The sequence below is a fragment of the Schistocerca gregaria genome, chromosome 6 (genome assembly GCF_023897955.1).
Source record: "Schistocerca gregaria isolate iqSchGreg1 chromosome 6, iqSchGreg1.2, whole genome shotgun sequence".
NCBI lineage: Eukaryota > Metazoa > Arthropoda > Insecta > Orthoptera > Acrididae > Schistocerca > Schistocerca gregaria.
This window is the reverse complement of record NC_064925.1, coordinates 125385196-125405490: the sequence shown is the minus strand read 5'-3', so window position 1 is coordinate 125405490 and position 20295 is coordinate 125385196. Positions and strand designations below refer to the sequence as shown.

Here is a 20295-nt window from a genome sequence, read left to right as displayed (position 1 = left end):
CGTCGTTCTAGGTCTTCCCCAGTCGCGAGTCATAGGCTGGAATGTTCCGTGCTCCCTAAGACCCCGATCAATTGCTTCAAACGTCTTCCTGTCGGGACACCTTCGTTCTGCAAATCTGTCTCGATACAAACGTACCGCGCCACGGCTATTGCCCCGTGCTAATTAATAAAGCAAATGGGCATCAGGCAACTCCGCATTTGTAAACATTGCACTGATAGCAAAACCACGTTCGTGATGAACACTAACCTGTTGATTCTACGTACTGATGTGCTTGATGCTAGAACTGTAGATCAATGAGTCGCATGCCAACGCAAGCATCGAAGTGAACAATACCTTCCTTCAATTGGGCCAACTGGCGGTGAATGGAGGAAGTACAGTACATACTGACGAAATTGAAATGAGCTCTAACATGGAAATTAAGCGTTTTCCGGACACATGTCCACATAACATCTTTTATTTGTGTGTGAGGAATGTTTCCTGAAAGTTTGGCCGTTCCTTTTTGTAACACCCCATATATCAGAAGTAGGTACGTGCTACACAGAGCAATGAAACACAATATTACAAAGTAAAGAGGTAGAAAATCAAAATTCTAAATAAATTGATGACAGTAATGGAAAGTCATATGAGGACACAAGTCATTATCGAGAAAATTAACACTTATACGTACGATTCAGATGTCTGAAAAACATATCAATCTAAAATAAGTATCAACAAACGTATTCGAATACTTACCTCTGCCGAGAGAGCAGTATTTTTCCTGTAGCACAATGACAAACTTCCACAACACAGCTTCGTGGCTACACCAACTATGTGTGAAGTAAGCAAACTAAAGTCTAGTTTACACAACACTGGGTTCGACGCAACAGCATAAGCGACGACTGCGCATGCTAGCGTTAGCGCATCTCGTTGACGAAACTAAACATTTTCGGCGTGTTCCAACTTGGCGACACTAGCTGCATGAATATCGAGGTTAGGTACGTCGGTAGAGCGTAAACTGACTGAAATAATATATGGAAAATTGTTCGCTTTTTAGGTATTAATGCTCAGCGTCTTGTGGAGCAATTTCATGCAACTCGTAGAGCTACCAAAATTTCCATCTTTCACGCAACTACAGCACTCACAAAACGAAGAAACTTAAAGTGTACACTGATGGCGCCCTGTCTACAGAGATATACGCAATTACTTGCGTGCAACTCGTTACACTCGACGAGTGGTGCAAGCCGGTGTCGTCGTGTATACTAGGCTTAAGTTTCCAGTGCACGGACTGTTTGTACTGCCATCTTACTGACATTCTTGAAACTATTATTAGTCCTCATATAAGATATCTGCGCTTTTACAATCACCACACACTTCAAAGACGAGAGAAGTGAGCCGAAATATGTGTCCTTATTTGAGAAAGCGATGCATGAGAGGGTATTTCTTCCCATCACTCAGTGAGCGCCTTTTGATTCACCATTACAATTGCATGTACTACTTCGGCTCAACCGAAGGTGACAGGCTAGTCACTAGAAGTGTAATCTCTGCACCGTACAGCGCAATTTTACAGCTGCTGTCATTCAGTGAGAGGACAAGATGGGGTGTGATCATCAAGGACAGTACCGGCCGACGTGGTGTCTGTGGAAGCAGGGTGTACACAATACGGATATTCACAAGCGATACGTGGCAGTGTGTGGGGTGTGTGCCCAGTCACGAAAAGTGTTCCACCCGATGGGAGTGGGAAAATCACGGCTGCCATCGCTGAGATAGGACTGCAGGCACTACCACACCTTCCTTATTTTCCTGACCTCCCTCCTTCAGATTACCACCTGTTCGGGACTATAAAGTGCGTGCGTTATTTCGGAGACTTACAGTAACTGCGAACAGCTGTCCTGCTGAGGGTGTGTCAGACAACAGCAAAGTGGTATGAGGAGGAGCCACCGAAGTTAGCCCGCCGGAGTGGCCGTGCGGTTCTAGGCGCTACAGTCTGGAACCGAGCGACCGCTACGTTCGCAGGTTCGAATCCTGCCTCGGATATGGATGTGTGTGATGTCCTTAGGTTAGTTAGGTTTAATTAGTTCTAAGATCTAGGCGACTGATGACCTCAGAAGTTAAGTCGCATAGTGCTCAGAGCCATTTGAACCACTTGAACCACAGAAGTTGCAGGGACCAAATCGGCAGAAAACGGTGGACGTGGATGTACCTAGAAACCCAGTTTCACCAGCGACAGCTGTGGTTTTCCGACTAGTATGGGGACAAGCGTTGCCGTGTTGCAGCAGCACTTTTCTTGATGGTGCGCACTCTCCACACACTGCAGTCAATTGCCTGTGAATATCCTCTATATGTAGTAGGGATAACGGTTCTCGCTGGAACAACCTCTTTTAGGGTTTATCGGGTTTTCCACGCCATTTTAACCTGACTATTAAAACAGCTCAAAATAACCGGTTTGATATAATCGATTTTCGGTTGTTTATTCCTATTATTTCCTGCAATGAACGTAGAAATCGAACAAAGATTGAAGAGCTTTGAGTCTATAAGTATCAAGATATACAAAATGAAACTATTAAATTAAATAGACAAATAAAAGAAAATTTACTCCTTCCAACGTTCACTGCTTTTCCCGAAAAGTGGTAAGTGGTTGAATACCACATAAAAAACAGCAGTATTCCCCTACTGATAGTAATTTTTTTAAACTATGCTAAATGTAATGTGGGATCGTATCACCATTTTGGCACTGCGAATAGTTAATGCTGAAGAGTGATAACTGAGGCTTAAGAACTCTTATTTTCGTGTTAATCTGTCCGTTTTCGAGGGCTGCAAGCAGATAAAGGCGTATTATGTAGACGCAGTACGAAGATCAGCCACGTTCTATTTTTATTGTATGCTATATGTGAAGTGTTGTTGAGTTTTCAATTTATTACTCTTACAACAATTTCCTTGCTCTTTTGTTATTTCGTAGAAACGGCAGACAAGTATTGAAGCTTTTAGAGCAAATCAAGCCCTTACTTCCTTCCTACGCCAAATTTTAAAAATATTTCTTGGCTGGAGCTGGTGTCTTTCAGCAATACAACGAATATCCAGCAACGACAGTGAGAAAACACCTTACAGAACATGTGGAGGCAAAGTTTGCACACGTCAAATACACGTGTACCTTAAGCCACGCCACATGGCAGCAGGGACATTATTGTCTCAACAACGCTGTACGGCTTCGTATACTATGTGTTTGTTGCTCGTTTCTGTAGCCCTTTTTATTAAAACAGCACTGACTGCTTTTCCCATTTTCTGTAATAATGCAATATTTCGAACCCATGTAAATTTTACGAATAAAAATTACTCCCTTTTTAAAAAAGGTTTATTTGAAAACGATAAATTTTAGCATTGCTGCTTCGGCTAAATGATATTTCGGTGTCTTTAATCGGTTATTAGTAAAAAATAAAAATTAGCTGTTATAACCAAGACCAAACAAATACGGTAAAATATCCTTTATTAAGAACTAAAACACCGGTAATGGTTTAACCGGTCGCTTTTTCTCATCTACAGTGTTCACACGCTCCTTTCACAGAAAGCTGTACTTGATGATCACACTCTATGTCCTTCGCTCACGTAATAATTGTAGTTCGGAAATTGGGCCGTGCTCTCCAGGGATTACATCTCGAATGATTGACTTGCTTTATTGTTGAGTCAAATGGCGCTCTATGAATGACGGGAAAAATAAGAGTAAATCAATAAGGAATGACATTCGTGTTACATAGGCTGCGCCGCTAGCTTGTTTTAGCTGTGGCGGAGACATTAATATGATCCCAGTCTGTGCTCGTGTTCCTTGCAAATCCGGTCGCCGGAGCAGACACGTCTGGATAATCTCACGGATTATTCGTAGGTACTTAAGCAACGACGTCTTGTGGCAGTTAAGTGCAGGAATGAAGGCCGTCAAAAGCAGACGGTGCAGCGTGGCTGACGGTTATAGTGTGGCAGGTGTCTTCAACAACACTGCGGGCATATGGCCGCATACCAAACTTACCACCAATGGGGAAATGGTTGAAGAGGAGCAGTTGGCGGAAAAGAAGCCAGCTACGTGGCCTCAGTTACTTGCTGCTGTTGTCGGTAAGGCTAAAAATAAATCGTTATTTCAACTTGGGTGCTGTGCGTGCGTATGTGTGTGTGTGTGTGTGTGTGTGTGTGTGTGTGTGTGTGTGTCGGAGGGGGGGGGGGGGAGGGGCGATGCTGGCTGTTTACGTTTCTCTTAAGTTCCTGTGGAGCTTGTGAACTGCGTGATGAAAACGAGCTATGCAAGTTCCCCATCGGTCTGTCGTACAGGAATTATTGGCAGACATTGACAAAAATTTGTCAATGGATACTGCAATATTGAAAATACAAATTTCTGTAACTATATCTGCAGCTACATTCATACCCAGATAATCTCTAGACACTGTTTCCCTCCGGTGTTTTTCTTATGTCACAGAGGGAGTACGGTAACAGTGATTACATTCTTGCTTCATTGTCATCCATTACTAGTCCAACGTGATCTTCACGACCTCTATGAAATCGATGTACATACCTGTAGTGTATGGAGGATCTTATGCCAAACCCTTTCTCAAAATTTAATAAACCAGTGTTTGCGAGATAAACAAAATGTTTCTCTGGGCATCAGCAAATTAATTCTTTGCAGCATTTCTGTTACAAGTCAAACGGACATAAAATTATTTCCGTCGCCTCTCTTTGTATATACAGGACGTATTCTGTGAGGCAGAAGTATGAAAATGAATATCTTTTGGATTTTAGATCCACAAAATTACTTAAGAAGCTGGCTATGGTTAGCAGTATTGCCTTGTAACGTATTCCGTACGTTAACATCTGGTTAAGAATTTAGAAACCTTTCCACATCCTTTCATTGTCGTAAGAGACTTATCATGTATCTCACTTGGCACGAAATTCGACATATTCTTAACGTTATAACGATTTCTACTTGTTCGAACAGGCGACAACACTACCTACAAACCTCTCATATTTCGTAATATACACGATGCTCTGTTTTGTAACACTTTTTTTTCGTTTATCGTTTTTCGTCCTCTCCTTCTTCCTCGCTCCCTGTTTTCTCCCGCATTGACCACGAACATCAAACTCCTTGTTCTTCGCCAAACAGTTCTCAATTTTCTGTAAGAACTGCGTTTCTTGTACAACGGCGGTTTAGTGGAGGACTTTATATTACCCATTATTTATATAATTGCCCTGTGGTGCATTATCTTTTTTTTTCTTCGTATGTAGAATGAAACACAGTTACAAGTCTTTTTCTAACTTTAATAACTGCTGATCCACATCTCAGACACTTGATAAAAAATCTCATTATTTTTATTTCATTGCCCTCTGGTTATTGCAGGCACTACTGATTCCAATTAAACACAAATTCAGTGTTATTTTAGATCGCTTTTGGGACAAATTAATCATTTGTTTTAATCAACTAGTTGTAAATTTCCTCCCTTAACTAAAAGACTCAAACGGTTAGTTGTCATAGCTTATTAAAAATGCACCGATATTACCTAGCTCAATTTGAATATCACGGTTTCAATAGATAGCAGAAAAGTGAAGATCCCACTATTGGGATCCTAGGTTACCGACTGTATTCCAGTCAACTCCATTGCATCTTACACGCTAATGGTAAAAAACACTGTTCGTTGGGATGAATGACTCGGATGGTACGTTCAGCTAACAAACGTTCTTTAGGGAAGAAGTATGAGAAACTATGTCAGAATACGGGATGACGGTTGATGATGACGATGATGATTGGTTTGTGGGGGCGCTCAACAGCGCGGTCATCAGCGCCCATTCAAAGTCCCAGTTTTTGCAAAGTCCAAATTTTTTCACAGTCCAATGTAGTAACCGTCACGAAGGTTGATGAAGGTGATGAAATGATGAGGACAACACAAACACCCAGTCCCTGGGCAGGGAATATCCCCAACTCCGGGATGGCAGTGCAGAACATTATGTACAGAGTGTACATTTAGTCCAGGAACGCTTCCAATTATTTATTGCGCAAGAACCAAACATTGTACGGAAATCACACATACGTCATTTTCAAGAGGAACACAACACTGAAACTTCTTTTTTTATTTATACCGCCACACTGTAAGTTTGGTAATTTGCCGACAGTCAGTGTTAGTCGTAAACATGGCGAATTCAGGTGCGGAGCGAGCATCCTGTGTTTGGGATTCCGACAAAAACAATTGTGCTACAGCTGTTCAACAGATATTTGGAACCAAGTACGGTAAGAAGCAACCAAAAAGGAAGGCCATTTACCACTGGCATTACAAATTTGCTACGACGTGTTGCTTGTGCCCGACAAAGAGAAGCGGGTGTCTTAGTGTGAGTGAAGTAAATGTGGATCGCATACGAGAGACAGTCAGAAAGAGTCTAAAGAAATCAGTTCATCGGGAATCCCGTGAACTCGAAATAGCTCCAATGGCATTGTGGAAAGTCCTATGACGGAAGCTGTCTATGAAACTACTCAAATTGGAGTTAGTGCAGAAGCTCAATGACGACAACAAAGACAAGCGTTTTGAGTTCTGTTCACACTTGCAACAATGGAATCAGGATGGGGATGGCATTGTTGATCGCTTAATTTTTAGCAACGAAGCTACTCTTCACACTAAAGGGAAAGTGAAGAGGCATAATCGTCGAATCTGGGGTACAAAGCAGCCACAAGAATACACTGAATTTTAGCGTGATTCCCCAAAGGTAAATGTTTATTGTGCCTTGTCACGTCGAAAACTGTACGGGCCATTCTTCTTCACCGAGAGCACTGCCACAGGGTATTCCTGTTTGGACATGTTGCAGCCATGACTGATGCCTCAAATGCAATCGGACTCTCTGTTTATCTTTCAGAAGGATGGGGCTCCACCACATTTTCATTGTGACGTTCGTGGGTACATGAACACGAAGTCGCCGCATCGATGGATCGGACGTGCTACAGAAGGGGACAGCTGTCTCATGAAAGGGCCTCCTCAATCATCAGATCTCACTGCGTGCGATTTTTTTCTGTGGGGACCCATTAACGATCTGGTGTATGTACTGCCTCTACCACATGATGTAGCAGAGCTCCGTGAGAGAATACGGGAAGCGAATGCCACAGTCCACAATGCCATGCTGGGACGGGCAAGAATTCATATTACTGTACTGACGTCTGCAGAGTCACTCATGGTTCCTATATCGAATGTTTGTAAAAAAAACTTTCGGAGTTTCCCTTCAAAATGCAATATGTATGACATCTGTACAATGATTGTTGTGCAGTAAATAATTGAAAGTGTTCCCGGACTTTATGTACGCCCTGTATATAACCGAACGTGCACAAGAAAAAAAGCGAAAAGGTAAGTACGTAGATTCTGCTGAAACAAGATCAAAAATAGGGCCACTGGTTATTTCACAGTGTACTAACTGCTGACGAACGGAAGTTATACACTCTTCAACATCTCATGTACATGAGCTTCATTAGGAAGGTGTCACTAATGCGATAGAGAGCGAACAGAAGATTGACAGAATGCGGTGTCTAAATGCCATCACAATGAAAGAATGATGACGAATTTATTGCCGCAGGCGGGATACATTACCCGAGCAATATAAATCAGTTGACGAACGTTCGAGTTACGTTGCCGTGTAAGATCCGTCTCATTCAAAGCGCCTTGAAATATTATGACCGTACTTGAGTACCGTAACCAAAAAACAGGCCTCTACATATTTCCCTTCCAATGACCTCTTGAGTATCTATTATATCTCAGGTCATTCGCGCTTTCTTCCTTTAATAACTCTCCTTATGTCTTCACCACACTTCTTTTATTTCCAAAGGCACCTTACGCGTTTCAACTTTCCATCTTTTCAAAGGTAGTGTTATGTCAAATGGTTCAAATGGCTCTGAGCACTATGCGACTTAACTTCTTGTACAGGAAAAGTTGTTATAAAAGAGATAATGCTATACTTAATTTTGATCGTAGTACATATGTACGTAACAAATTCTATTTATTTTTTATTTTATTTTATTTATTTATTTTTGTACAAGTCAAGATCCTCATTGTGTTTCGAGAATAAGAATATGATACCAGTAGACTGTAATATGTTCATTATCTGTGCGATTAGCCAATTTTAGCAATGGGTAATTTTCACACACATCTTTTAAGCTTTCCGCTTCACCATTAAAACTGCCTATATGAACAGATAATACAGACTACAGCCCACGTGTGCCATGTTTTCATTCCCAAAACTTATCAATGGCAAACATAAAAGTAAATGAGGATGGAATAATGAAACACTACCAGAAGTTTCATCATGGAGAATCCCCCAAGCATTTTGAAGGCACCCTTTAAATCGAATTTTGGATGTGGGGATAGAAGAACTTGGCCCTCGTCTGGCATTTGAGTAGTGACACATTCCACGTCACTGGAAAAGTCATTGATCATTTTTCTATCTTTAAGAATAGTCGCACTATACATGCACTGTGCTCACTGGCTTCCTTTTGTCCCAGAATATAATTTGTGCTTACTTAATGAAGATTTTCTGATAATCTAACAATTCCTCACAGATGTCATCCTTAAGCAAAACCGTTATTCAGTCAAAAAAAAAAAAAAAAACAAAGTAACTCAAAGCACAATGTACTGCAATGATTACAATATAACTGCTAGTGATGCTTTATCCAAAAACGTGAAAAGTGCTTGTGGGATGAGATTTTAAATTTTCAGGCAGCTAAGGACATAGAGAAACCAAAGTAAGAGGGAGGTGAACATGAAGCCTCATATTTGACGGATTTTGCTCATAGTTTAGTTCCCGATTGTTTCACACAAACGACGCCTATTCCTATCAAACAATGTTGTGTAATTAATACATGTGGTGTAATTGATAGAACACACCACTATATTAAATTCTGCAGCAAAATTTTATTCACTGAACAACGGTAATTGTAGTTTAATTTCATGAGACTGCTGAAAATGTTTGATAACACTTCCAAGAGAGGCCTCGTGCACATGAACTTGTCTGCTGATAGTAGAGTTCATCCGTTTTTGCTTAGCTTAAAAAAAAATTGTGCCACTTAAATAGAGGAGAACCTGAACTACAAATAGACATTGAGACTACACAACTCTTTCTTGATATCACCGTGGAATAACGAAAAACTGTTCACATATTGAAATGTGGAAAAGTTACTGTTTTACATTAAATGAATCTGATGAAATAATTTGAATATTTCCGGGTCAATCAAAATTCATATCTTTCAAAAGAATTTCTATGTTAAAATCGCTCCTACGTGGTGAACAAATGTTAAGTATATACCAATGAAAGTCTCTTCGAGTTATTTCAGTCACTTACTTTGGTAACTCGAAGTCTTGATGGAGAGTGTCCATCACCCACTACTATCAACATCACAATCCCAGTATGACGCGGCTTGCTATGTCACTACTTGGCGCAGCTATGCCATTCTGAGAAAAATTTATTGTTGGGCCGAAAATCAAACTTCCTCCACTTTGGTACAAACGAAATGGTTTAACTAAAGCTCAATAACCTTACCTTGACTCGCCAGGTGAGGATCAATAAGTGATCAGTTCTATACCACCTTCATCTTCGTAACACCATGACTGTCACAATTCGTCCTACTGAACTGGAAACATTGATCACTGCTAGTCTCCACATAATCCCCAACTAAAGCCCCGCAAATTCATCAAAAAGCTCAACAAGCAGCTAGTCAAAGGATGAATTCTATTCATAAAACAAGCTTCTAAATCTCAACATATTTCACTCCTGAAACCACAATTTCCAATCAGCTATCAATGCCGGTAGCTGCCACCTAGAAGACTCGCTTATCTACGCCTGGTGCCAAAATTTACCTTGAGAATTCGAAAACTACTTATATAATCTCACATCCATGTGCAAAATATAGAGATCTTGCAGTATTTTCGCATCAGAAAGATTGCTTGACCAATCTCTACAGATCCCAAATTTATGTCTTTGGAAACTACTATGCTATCAAACTTGATTACCACCTCATGCATGACTCTAGATGCTACGGCATCTCTTTACAATCCTGTATTCTGTGTGGTGAAGATACAATTCTTCTATTATTCCACCTGCACTGTGACCGACAAAGAGCTGATATTAACGAATTAATAATAGAAATATGGTAATAATTTTTGGAAGTTGGACACCGGAGCAGAAGGCTGCTGAATATGAAATGCTGTTTGTTTATTCTGAAACAAATGCAGCATGGACTTTAGAGACGTTCTTATGATTTTGTTGCTGACTTTTGTTGTGATGGTTATCAGCTGCGTTACGGAAAGAAGAAAAAACTGGCATGAAGTTAATCAGCACTCCAGCGAGTTTCGAATCTATGCCGATAGCTGTATTAACTTCAAGAAACTGTTGACATGGCACACATCTAGTAAGACGACGCTGATGCGAATACTCTCTCGTTGTAATAAGATACTGCAGTGCCTGTGATATTCCGAATTACGGTGCAAAGTTGCTTCGGACTGCAATATCGTATTTATCAGCCGACACCAGTCAAGCGACTTTCAAGTATAACGTCTCCCTTGCATGGGAATATACATAACTGATGTATGCGTAGAGATTGTAAACACATGGTTGACGACATATGGAAGTTTGAATGTGGCTATGATTCGTCATCGGCTAGTCATAAGGTAAGATGACCGCTCGCAAGAAAAGAGAAATTCGTGTCCGAGCTCCAGCCCGGCACAAATTTTCATCGTCGTCATTCAATTATACCAACTATAGAAGTCCATAATCGCAATTGTGAATACATTTCATGTACTGTCACTACTACTGTTGCTACAACTGTCAAAGAGAGAGGCAAACGGTTCGTGCAGCGAAAGACAAGAGCAACGGTCATTTATATGTTGAATTGTAAAGGTCATTTATATGCTGAATTGCCTTCCAGCAGTCCAAAACTTTAAATTTTTACCTCACTGTCATACGTTAGGTAAGAATCATTCACAATATTTCATCAAAATTGTAAGAAAATATAAATTCAATTTAGAACAACAATTCTGTGTCACTGGAGGAAGTAAATTGACAGCCACAGAATTGTCAAACATCTTTGTGATGTAGCCAGTTTCAGCTACTTCAGCAGCAGTGACAGTTTTTGGGATGGTCTCACAACATCTAGCAGTTGTCCAGCTATCTGAACCATACACCAGCAAGCAATCGTATATTCTGAGATAAGCTTTTCAGGACATCGCATCATGATGTGCCACAAAATTGTTATTATAGAACCTACTGGAAACGCTGCAAAAAGCACAGCTCTTCATGCTTCTATCCAATAGTCTGTTTCCAGTAATGCATTCCTGCAGTTTGCAATTTTTTTACGGACTTTCTGGCATTGGAGTTTTCAGCAGAGTAGGCATAACATTGTTTTATGTTTCCAGTAGGCCATACGCTATCAATGTGGTACCACATCATGCTACAGAATACTAAAATGATTAATGTCACTATAAACGTGAAGATACATACGGTACCGAGCGAGATGGCTCAGTGGCTAGCACACTGGACTCGCATTCGGGAGGACGACGGTTCAGTACCGCGTCTGGCCATCCTCATTTAGGTTTTCCGTGATTTCCCTAATCGCTCCTGGAAAATACCGGGATGGCACGGCCGACGGCTGCCTAATGCAACCCAACATGTGGTGCATTGTGCTGAAAAAAAAACGCATTGTTTAACAAGTTCTTGAAGCGATATGAATGCATGACTGGAAACAGAATGTGGATGGAAGCTTGGAGAGCTGTCTGCATTCCGTATTATCTGAAACCTTTTTCGGCCAAGAGCATTAATCGGAAACTTTGGGCTTGGTTAATCGTGTACCATCAGGACGAACGTAACTGGTGGGATGAGATCTTGGAGTGGTTGATACATGTCTTCAGTAGTTCAAACATGGCACACAAGTGACATGTAAGGACACTCCAGCAAAATTTATATTTGTCTTGCAGCCAAAATCGTCCCTGACTAGCCACAGTCCGCTGATGAATTACTATCCAACAGGGCAACTCCTGAACACATTCATGAGAAGTAGGGTTGGGCCAGAAGAAACACTCAAGCAGCCAATTTGTTGTTCCTGGAATTGTTCTTTTAAAGGAGATCACAACAGCAAGGGAATGTTATATTTCTCACTTAAACTTGGTTATGGCATGGCTGATGCGTAATTTTGGTTTTTATATTTATTGTGCTTTCCTCTGGGACTTTTATAAAATGCGTGTATCCCTAAGAGGCGAAACCGAACTCCGATGCGTATTTGGTTTGGATCAGACATTCCTTCCTCAGAGCATGAAGTAGGGCAATCTTTGGCCTGCTAAGTGGGTGGCACAATGGTTGCAGCAGTTTCCTCACCCTGCCAGAAAGGGGTGGGTGGTTTCTGGAGTAGAGATGCGCAAGCACCAATCTGAATCAATTAGCTAATGTCCACTGTGTGCGGAAGTAATTTTGTTGGGGGTCGATGGGATATCCTCAGTTTGTAGCATCTGCCTGTGCAGTCGATTAAGGATTAATGGCTGATGATATGTGAGAGTCAGGCACCAAGTACTGAAGACACCCATTCACAGGTCTACCAGTATGCCAACCCACCCTGCAGAGCAGGTCTGCCCCAACACATTCGCCTTTGTGTTTACGATTTTATAGTGGTAGAATCCATGATCTAGATGCCTCGGCTCCACTTATCGGTTCCACTGGCACAATGCTACGTGCTAGCCCAAACTACTACCTGCCACCCTACACTTCACCCTTTTCCCTTCGGATTTTTACATGCTGATAACTGCAACACAACTGGGCGCAGTTAGGTAGGGCCCACCAAACAGTAGCATTGTGCCCACAGTCAGATGGGTTTGGGACCTGCTTAGTGGATGCGGCGGGTGAATGGGCAGCTTTATTGAATGGCTAGATTCGCTCTGTTGTGATGCCTGGGAAGAGAACACCTGGAATGTGCAGATGTGGAAGTGCCTAGTGCTGGCTGCCTCCTGCATAAGGATGCTAGAGCAAGGTCTCATGTGAAGCTCTCATGTATTACAATCTGTAATTGATAGATTTTAAAATCAGTCCAAGTTGCAAATTTATACTTTTATTCATTTGATGACAAGTTTTGGGCCCAAAAATAATCACCCAATCAATAAAAAGTAAATATTTGCATCTCGGACTGGTTTTTCGTTCTATTGACTAACAGAAGTTGCTGACCCTAGCTAAACCAGCATGCTGAACGTTCGTCCGTTCCTTGATGCCAGTAATGCATTCCTTTGACGTTAAGCACTTGGAGAACAGGATGGCCAGTTTTGTTCTGATGCTCAAGAAGGCTGCGCCTGGAATGTACAGATGTGACAGTGTCTAGTGCTGTGTGCCTTGTACACAAGACTGCTCAAGGACACTCCCATGTGAGGCTCTTATATCTTTCAGTGTGCAACTAACAGTTCCTTGATGCCATTTATGCACTCCTTTTTGACCAAGTGCTTGGTAAAATATTTTTTTTGAAGGTGTCATACTTTGATCAAGTAACACACTACAGTTCCTGTTTAGTGTTCGGCTGTGTTGATTTGTTGTATGAACTTACTATTTGATACAATTCTATTAGGTCAAATGACACCTAGTGTATATCCAGTCTTTCAAGAATATTGTCTTAACCCTGGATTCTTCTTGATGTATCTATGTACTTTAAATTTTAGTTTCAATTGTCTACATTGTGTCTTACATCAGGCTTTTAGTGTTCACTTGTTAATTTATTCTGTAATTGATGGTTTGTAGTATTTTCAACGAGAATTTAATTATGGATTATGAGATTTTCTAATATATCATTCGTATCTGAAAGATTAAACACCACATGGAATCTGCAGCTGTGATACATATTGTGTGAAGTACGTAAACTGAAGATAGATGTAGGGGAAAGTAAAGGAGAGGGACTATTGATGTCATGTGCATTTGGTTCTTTGGATGGAATCAGAAGCATTGAAAATGTGTGACTGACTGGGATCTGAACCTGGAATCTCCTGCTTATTAGCCATCTGTATTAACCACTGTCAACCACTGCACCGTGCAGATATAATGTTCATCGCAATTGGGCAGAGCATCTCAGCACACCTATCGGTCAATCCATATTCCCACCTAGAGCCATTTATCCACAATACGTGTTCTTGTATTCCATGCTCGCTACTTCAGGATGTCCAATGTAACTGTACATCGACATTGAACGTTGTGGAATCATTGCCCAGTGAGGCAAATCAATTATATGAATGTGTGATGTCTGTTCTTTCACTCATCAACAGTACCTTTCATTTCCTTTCCTTTCTAACCCCCCCCCCCCCCTTCCACACTCACATACACACACAGTTGTTGGGCAATGAATTCTCCACCTACAGTGAACATGCACAATTACGTTCGACCTTCTGCATCTCAAAGTAGCAGGCATGAAGGACAAGCACAGTGACAGGTGGGGCTACAGAGGAATGTGGGACGAATGAGAGACGTGCCGAGATCATCTGTTCAGTTGTGAGTCTAAGACGTTCAGTGGTTAACGAAACTAGCTAGTAAGCAGAAGATCCCGAGTTCGGACCACAGTCTGGCACACGTTTACAGTCGTTGTCGCTGATCCTGCATGAAAGTCCCAGTAGGAGGCAAGAGCTGGTTCTGTCACTTGGGTCAGTTATCCAAAACCGGCACTTTCCTCCTCTTATACTGCAAATTTCAGGGTTAACTCACTTATTTTCATTTTAAAAATTCCTTATGTATTAAAAATTTCTTAGGAAAATTTACAAAAATGAATATTTTTCTTGACATGCTCACTTACTATAAGAACATTTTCTTTTCTCATAAGAGGTAAATGTAAGGAAAAAGGAATTTTTTTGTATGAAAGGTGCATGTAAGGAAAAAAGTTAATGAATTATGGTTAATGCAGAATGAATGATTTTTTTTAAATTTACTAGCGTATCGGTTCAGTGTATTTTTATATAAATATTATCCTTAAAGTTGCTATAATGCCTCAGAAGTTTGGTATTGTCCACTTAAAATTATAAATTTTAACAGGAAAATATAAAGCGTTCATCAGATTCAAAGAGTGAATTACAGATCATGAAATTCTTTATTTTTAAGTTTTTTCAATCCTTTATATCTCAATTCCATCTGCCCTTCTTCAGCCATTTGAAAATTCCATCCAGTAACTTAGAATACCTAACTGGTAAGATAAGCTTAATCTCATTATCAATCTCCACACAACTTTTTTCTCCAAATCTAGCATTAAAATTTTCACAAATGGTTCAAATAGCTCTAAGTACTATGGGACTTAACATCTGAGGTCATCAGTCCCATAGACTTAGAACTACTTAAACCTAACTAATCTAACGACATCTCACACATCCATGCCCGAGGCAAGATTCGAACCTGTGACTGTAGCAGTAGCGTGGCTCTGGACTGATGGGCCTAGAACCGCTCAGCCACATAGGCTGGCAAATATACACAACCACTAACGTTACACAAAACATTTGTCTCTAACTCAATTACTTTTTCAATCTGTTGCGAAACAACTGCATTGTTGAGCTTCTTGATTAGTGTCTCCATTTATATTTAAAAATTATTAGATTTTTCAAATGTCTGTATGGTAATGTTGCTATTTTATTTTCCAAAACATATATGTTGACATCATGACTACTTAAGCCTTTTATTTGATTTGACTAAATTCCATCTTTTTCACATGAAATCAAATTATCAAATTCCTAGTTGTGTATTATTCTCTATTCTTAAACATGTAATCTTTATAATCTTCTAAGCTTATTGTATTTTTAACAACAGATTCCTTAACACCTTATCATCAACTTAATATGCATACGTTTTTGCTCTGAAGTCACAGAATTCTTCCATTACTTTTCCATTGCATTCGTTTTTCATTTTTCCTTAAACTTTCTTGTTTACTTGTGGAATAGCATAAATATTATCTGTTGGGTAACCACCTCTATCAATGCACTCAATCGTCGATTTCATGTCTTCATAGAAATGTTAAATTTTTATATTGTAGATATAAACTCTCCGTATTTTGATAATATAAATCAATATTTTCTTCATATACCTGTTTCATTATTCTATTAGGTAAATTGTGTACACTAATACCAACGTAGTTCGGTTTACTAAATGTGGTTTTTTTCTTATTGGTATTACTGTCAACAAGATCTTCATTACATATCATTCTTCCTGTACAGTTTGGCTTAGATATTAATTTATCGCACTTTTGTCCATCTGACACTAATTTTATATCCACTCTGTGTCTTATATTTCCCATTGTCTTCCCAAAAACAGATTTACTAAATTGTAGAAATCTTATTCAAAATAATACTTCGATTGCATTCTCATTTGAGTATTCAAACCTATATATTTCTTCAACCAATCACATTGTGAAAATTTTAAGAGTTTACGTATTTTTGTTATTTTCATTTCTAGAGACACATACTGTTTAAGATTTTTATAGTCAAGAACTATTTTATTTTCAGGAGAGAATGGTAAATCTTTTTGTAAATTACGTAATTCTTTTCGATATTCTAGATCCACTTCGAAAATATAGCCACTTTTTGGTAGTACCCGAAATACGCTTGTTTTTGCACAATCAAAATTATTTGGTGCATCCCATTCATATAGGTAAGAAGATCACTTCACTTTACTTTCAGCTACCAACTTTTGACTACATTTTAAATTTTCTACTTTTTAACCATTTGTGCATTCTAGGTACTTTTAATCACATGTAATGTTTTCCTTTTTCCGCTATAAATGGAAGCTGAAAATAAAATGTGTGCTAGAAACAAAATGAAATATTCTATAAGAGAACTTTTCGGAAATAAACCACTAAACGAAAGATTTTTTCCTTAAGTGCACCTTTTATAAAAGCAAGAAATATTTTTTTTTCTTACGTTCACCTTTTGTGAGAAAAAAAATTATAATAAGTGAACGTTATTTTAAAAAATATTCTTTTAATTTTTGTAAGTAATTTATAATAAAACAGGCGTTTTTTAAATGAAAATATATAATTTAGCCTTGAAATTTGGACTATAGTAGTGTTTGTTCCGTAACAGAGCTGTGAATAAATGGTGTGGCATCACAACCTTCATCCACTTCCACTCCGCAGCCTAAGATGCTGCTTAAATTTTCTCCAAGCCATCTTAATACCGGATCCCTCATGGCCGCCACATTGGTTCTCATTTCTTCTTCTGTCACGTCAACAGACAGTTCTTCGTCTTTGTAGAGCCTTAAGTGTACACTTCTCAACTATCCGCCCTCTCCTCTGCTTCTAACATTAGAATTCCTCTTGCACTCTAATTGTCGATGATTTTACTTTCAATTTCAACGAAGCGTCTGTTGACTGTACTCTGTTCCTGCTCAGTGAACCTGAACACGTTCGTTACGGGCTCAGCCATGGTGTGGCCGGCGATGGCGCTGCCGCAGCTGGTATCTGCAGAGAGCGGCCTCAGAGACCGGCCTCTGACGGCGGACGAGGCATCCTGGGTGGCGTCTCTCCTGCTACTCAGCGCGCTCGTCGTCATTCCCCTGTTTGCGGTTGCCAGCGCACACGTGGGTCGCAAAACGCTCGGATACGTCACAATAACACCGTTGCTGGCTAGCCTGATCATCCAGATGTTCTCTGTTTCGATCGAAGCTCTCTACATTGCAAGGTAAGAGTGATAGTCTTTCGAGACAGTGTTCACTGTATTACAACAACCTACTTCTTTTGGGGGTGGGAAAATCATCAGTGTTTTCTTTCGATGCAGTCACAGTCCGCTAAACCTTGCTCTCTGTGTCACTCTCTTCATCTCAGAATAGCACGTACACATTCAATAATCTGGTGTGCATATCCCACCTATGGTCTAGGGGTAGCATCTTTGACTAATCATTTAAACGTTCTGGGTCCTCGGTTCGAACATCTCTACTGCTTATATATCGAATAAAAACCATCAGTAATGACGGCCGAAGACTTCCCGCATAAGAAGACAACCTCTTACTACCAAAGGCCTTGTCAAAGATGGTGGAGGAGCGGGCAAAGGTTCAGGGCACTCTCTTGCCCTTAGGATGGAAACTGCCTAAAAAGCCAATGAGAATGCAGAAGCCAACGGAAACCATTGCATTAAAAAGTAAAAAAAAATGTGATGTGCATCCACAGAACGCGTGCCCTGTACTTGAAAAGCAAAAGCGTTATGATGATTTCTCCATTAGCAAAATACTCGGGGGAAGTCCCTCATTCGCATTTCCTGCAGAGGATTGCCAAGAAGGAGGTGATCACGAGAAAAACAGTGAATAAGCAACGAAAGGGTAGTTGTACAAACTCGGGTCTGGAATGTCAAAGATTGAACGTGTCAGGGAAGCTAGGAAATTTTAATAGGGAAACGCAATTGCTCAAACTAGGTATAGTGGCGATCAGTGAAGTGAAATGGAAATGAGTCAAGGAATTCTGGTCAGGCAGGGCTAGCATAATATAAAGAACAGCAGAAAGTGGTATAACGGAAGTAGGATTCGATATGAATACGAAGGGAGGGCAGAGACTGGCTTACTGCGAACTGTTCTGTGATAAAGTCGTCCACAAATGGCTCTGAGCACTATGGCACTTAACATCTGTGGTCTTCAGTCCCCTAGAACTTAGAACTACTTAAACCTGACTAACCTAAGACATCACACACATCCATGCCCGAGGCAGGATTCGAACCTGCGACCCCAGCAGTCGCGCGGTTCCGGACTGAGCGCCTAGAACCGCTAGACCATCGCGTCCGGCTGTCCACATCAGAATCGACAGTAAACCAACACCAACAATAATAGTTCATGTGTACATGCCGACGTCCCAAGAGGAAGTAAGAATGAATAGTCATAGAGACTGGAATGTGGTTGTAGGGGAAAAAGAAGGGGTTATGGGATAATACAGGCTTGGTAGCATAAATAAGAGAGGAGAAAGACTGAGTTCTGCAATAAATTTCAGCTAATAAGAGCGAATACTCTGTTCAAGAATCACAAGAAATTAGGAAAAGGTCGGCGGATACGGGAAGATTCCAGTCAGATTTCATAATGATCAGCCAGAGAATCCGAAGTCGGATATTGGATTGTAAGGCTTAGCCAGGAGCAGATATAGCTCAGATCGCAATTTGGTAATGAAGAGTAATATAAAGGGAAATTCAGCATTACAAGTCTGCTATGAATTAAATAGTTAGGCCGTGCACGAAAGCTACGGCGAAATTTTTGCATGAAAAATGTAAGGAAACGCCAGAGGAATCATTGTCAGAGGAACGGACTCAGCATCAATAGAAGTCAAAATTCTGAGAAAAATAGTGGAAAGCTATAGGAAATGACGGGCAATACACAATATCTACAAGAACCAAGACGAACAATACGAGTGAGAGACCGAGAACGAAGTGCTCGATTAAAAAGAATGCAAGAAAATGATGTAATCTTTCGCCCCTACTGGCCAATCTACACGTCAAAGAAGCAATGAGGGAAATAAAGAAAACGTGCAAGGGTGGAATTAAACTCTTAGGTGAAAGGACATCAACGATAAGATTCGAGGATGAGATTGCTATCCTCAGTGAAAGCGAAGAAGAATTAAAAGATCTGCTGAATGGAATAAACAGAGTATAGATGAGAGTAAATTGAAGAAAACCAAACTAATGAAAAGCAACAGAAATGAGAGCAGGGATAAACTTAACATCAGGTTTAGTGATTACCAAATCGATCAAGTTAAGGAATTCTGCTATTAGGCAACAAAATAATCCGTGACGGACAGAGAAATGAGGACATAAAACGCAGACTAGGATTGGCAGAGAGGACATTCCTGACTAAGACAAGTCTACTAGTATCAAAGACAGGCCTTCATTTGAGTACGAAATTTCTGAGAGTGTACGCTTGCAGCACAATATTGTATGTTTGTGAAAGATGGATTACTGATAAACCGGAACAGAAGAAAATAGAAGCATTTGAGATGTGATATTACAGAAAAATGTTTGAAAATTAGACGGACTCATAAGGTAAAGAATGAGGTGGTTATCTGCAGAATAGCCAAGGAAAAGAATATATGGGAAACACCGACAAGAGGAACGGAAAGAATGATAAGACATCCGTTAAGACATCAGGGAGTAACTTCCATGGTAATAGAGAGACCTATAGAGTACAAACTGCAGAGGAAGACACATACTGGAATACATCTCGCAAATACACTGGTGTCTAAAATTAAAGAAACAAAAGGAAATTTTGCGGCACCTCTGGCAGCAATAGGCGTCTTCTCTGGTGTGTCCTTTGTGCCGTACAGTACCATTTTTGACTGTGTACACATCGATTGTGAATGTCGAA

At 40.3% G+C, this 20295-nt stretch overlaps 1 protein-coding gene across 1 annotated transcript in view; it reads left to right on the top strand.

Annotated features, from left to right (window-relative positions):
* The first annotated feature begins 3889 nt into the window (after positions 1–3889).
* The window catches only part of LOC126278014 (facilitated trehalose transporter Tret1-2 homolog), a 41637-nt gene continuing 25231 nt past the window's right edge, over positions 3890–20295 (top strand). Inside the window, exons 1-2 of the mRNA XM_049977723.1 lie at positions 3890–4077; positions 17354–17642. Coding sequence (XP_049833680.1) covers positions 3894–4077; positions 17354–17642 — 473 coding nt within the window. The 5' untranslated portion in view covers positions 3890–3893. The remainder of the gene's footprint in view (positions 4078–17353; positions 17643–20295) is intronic.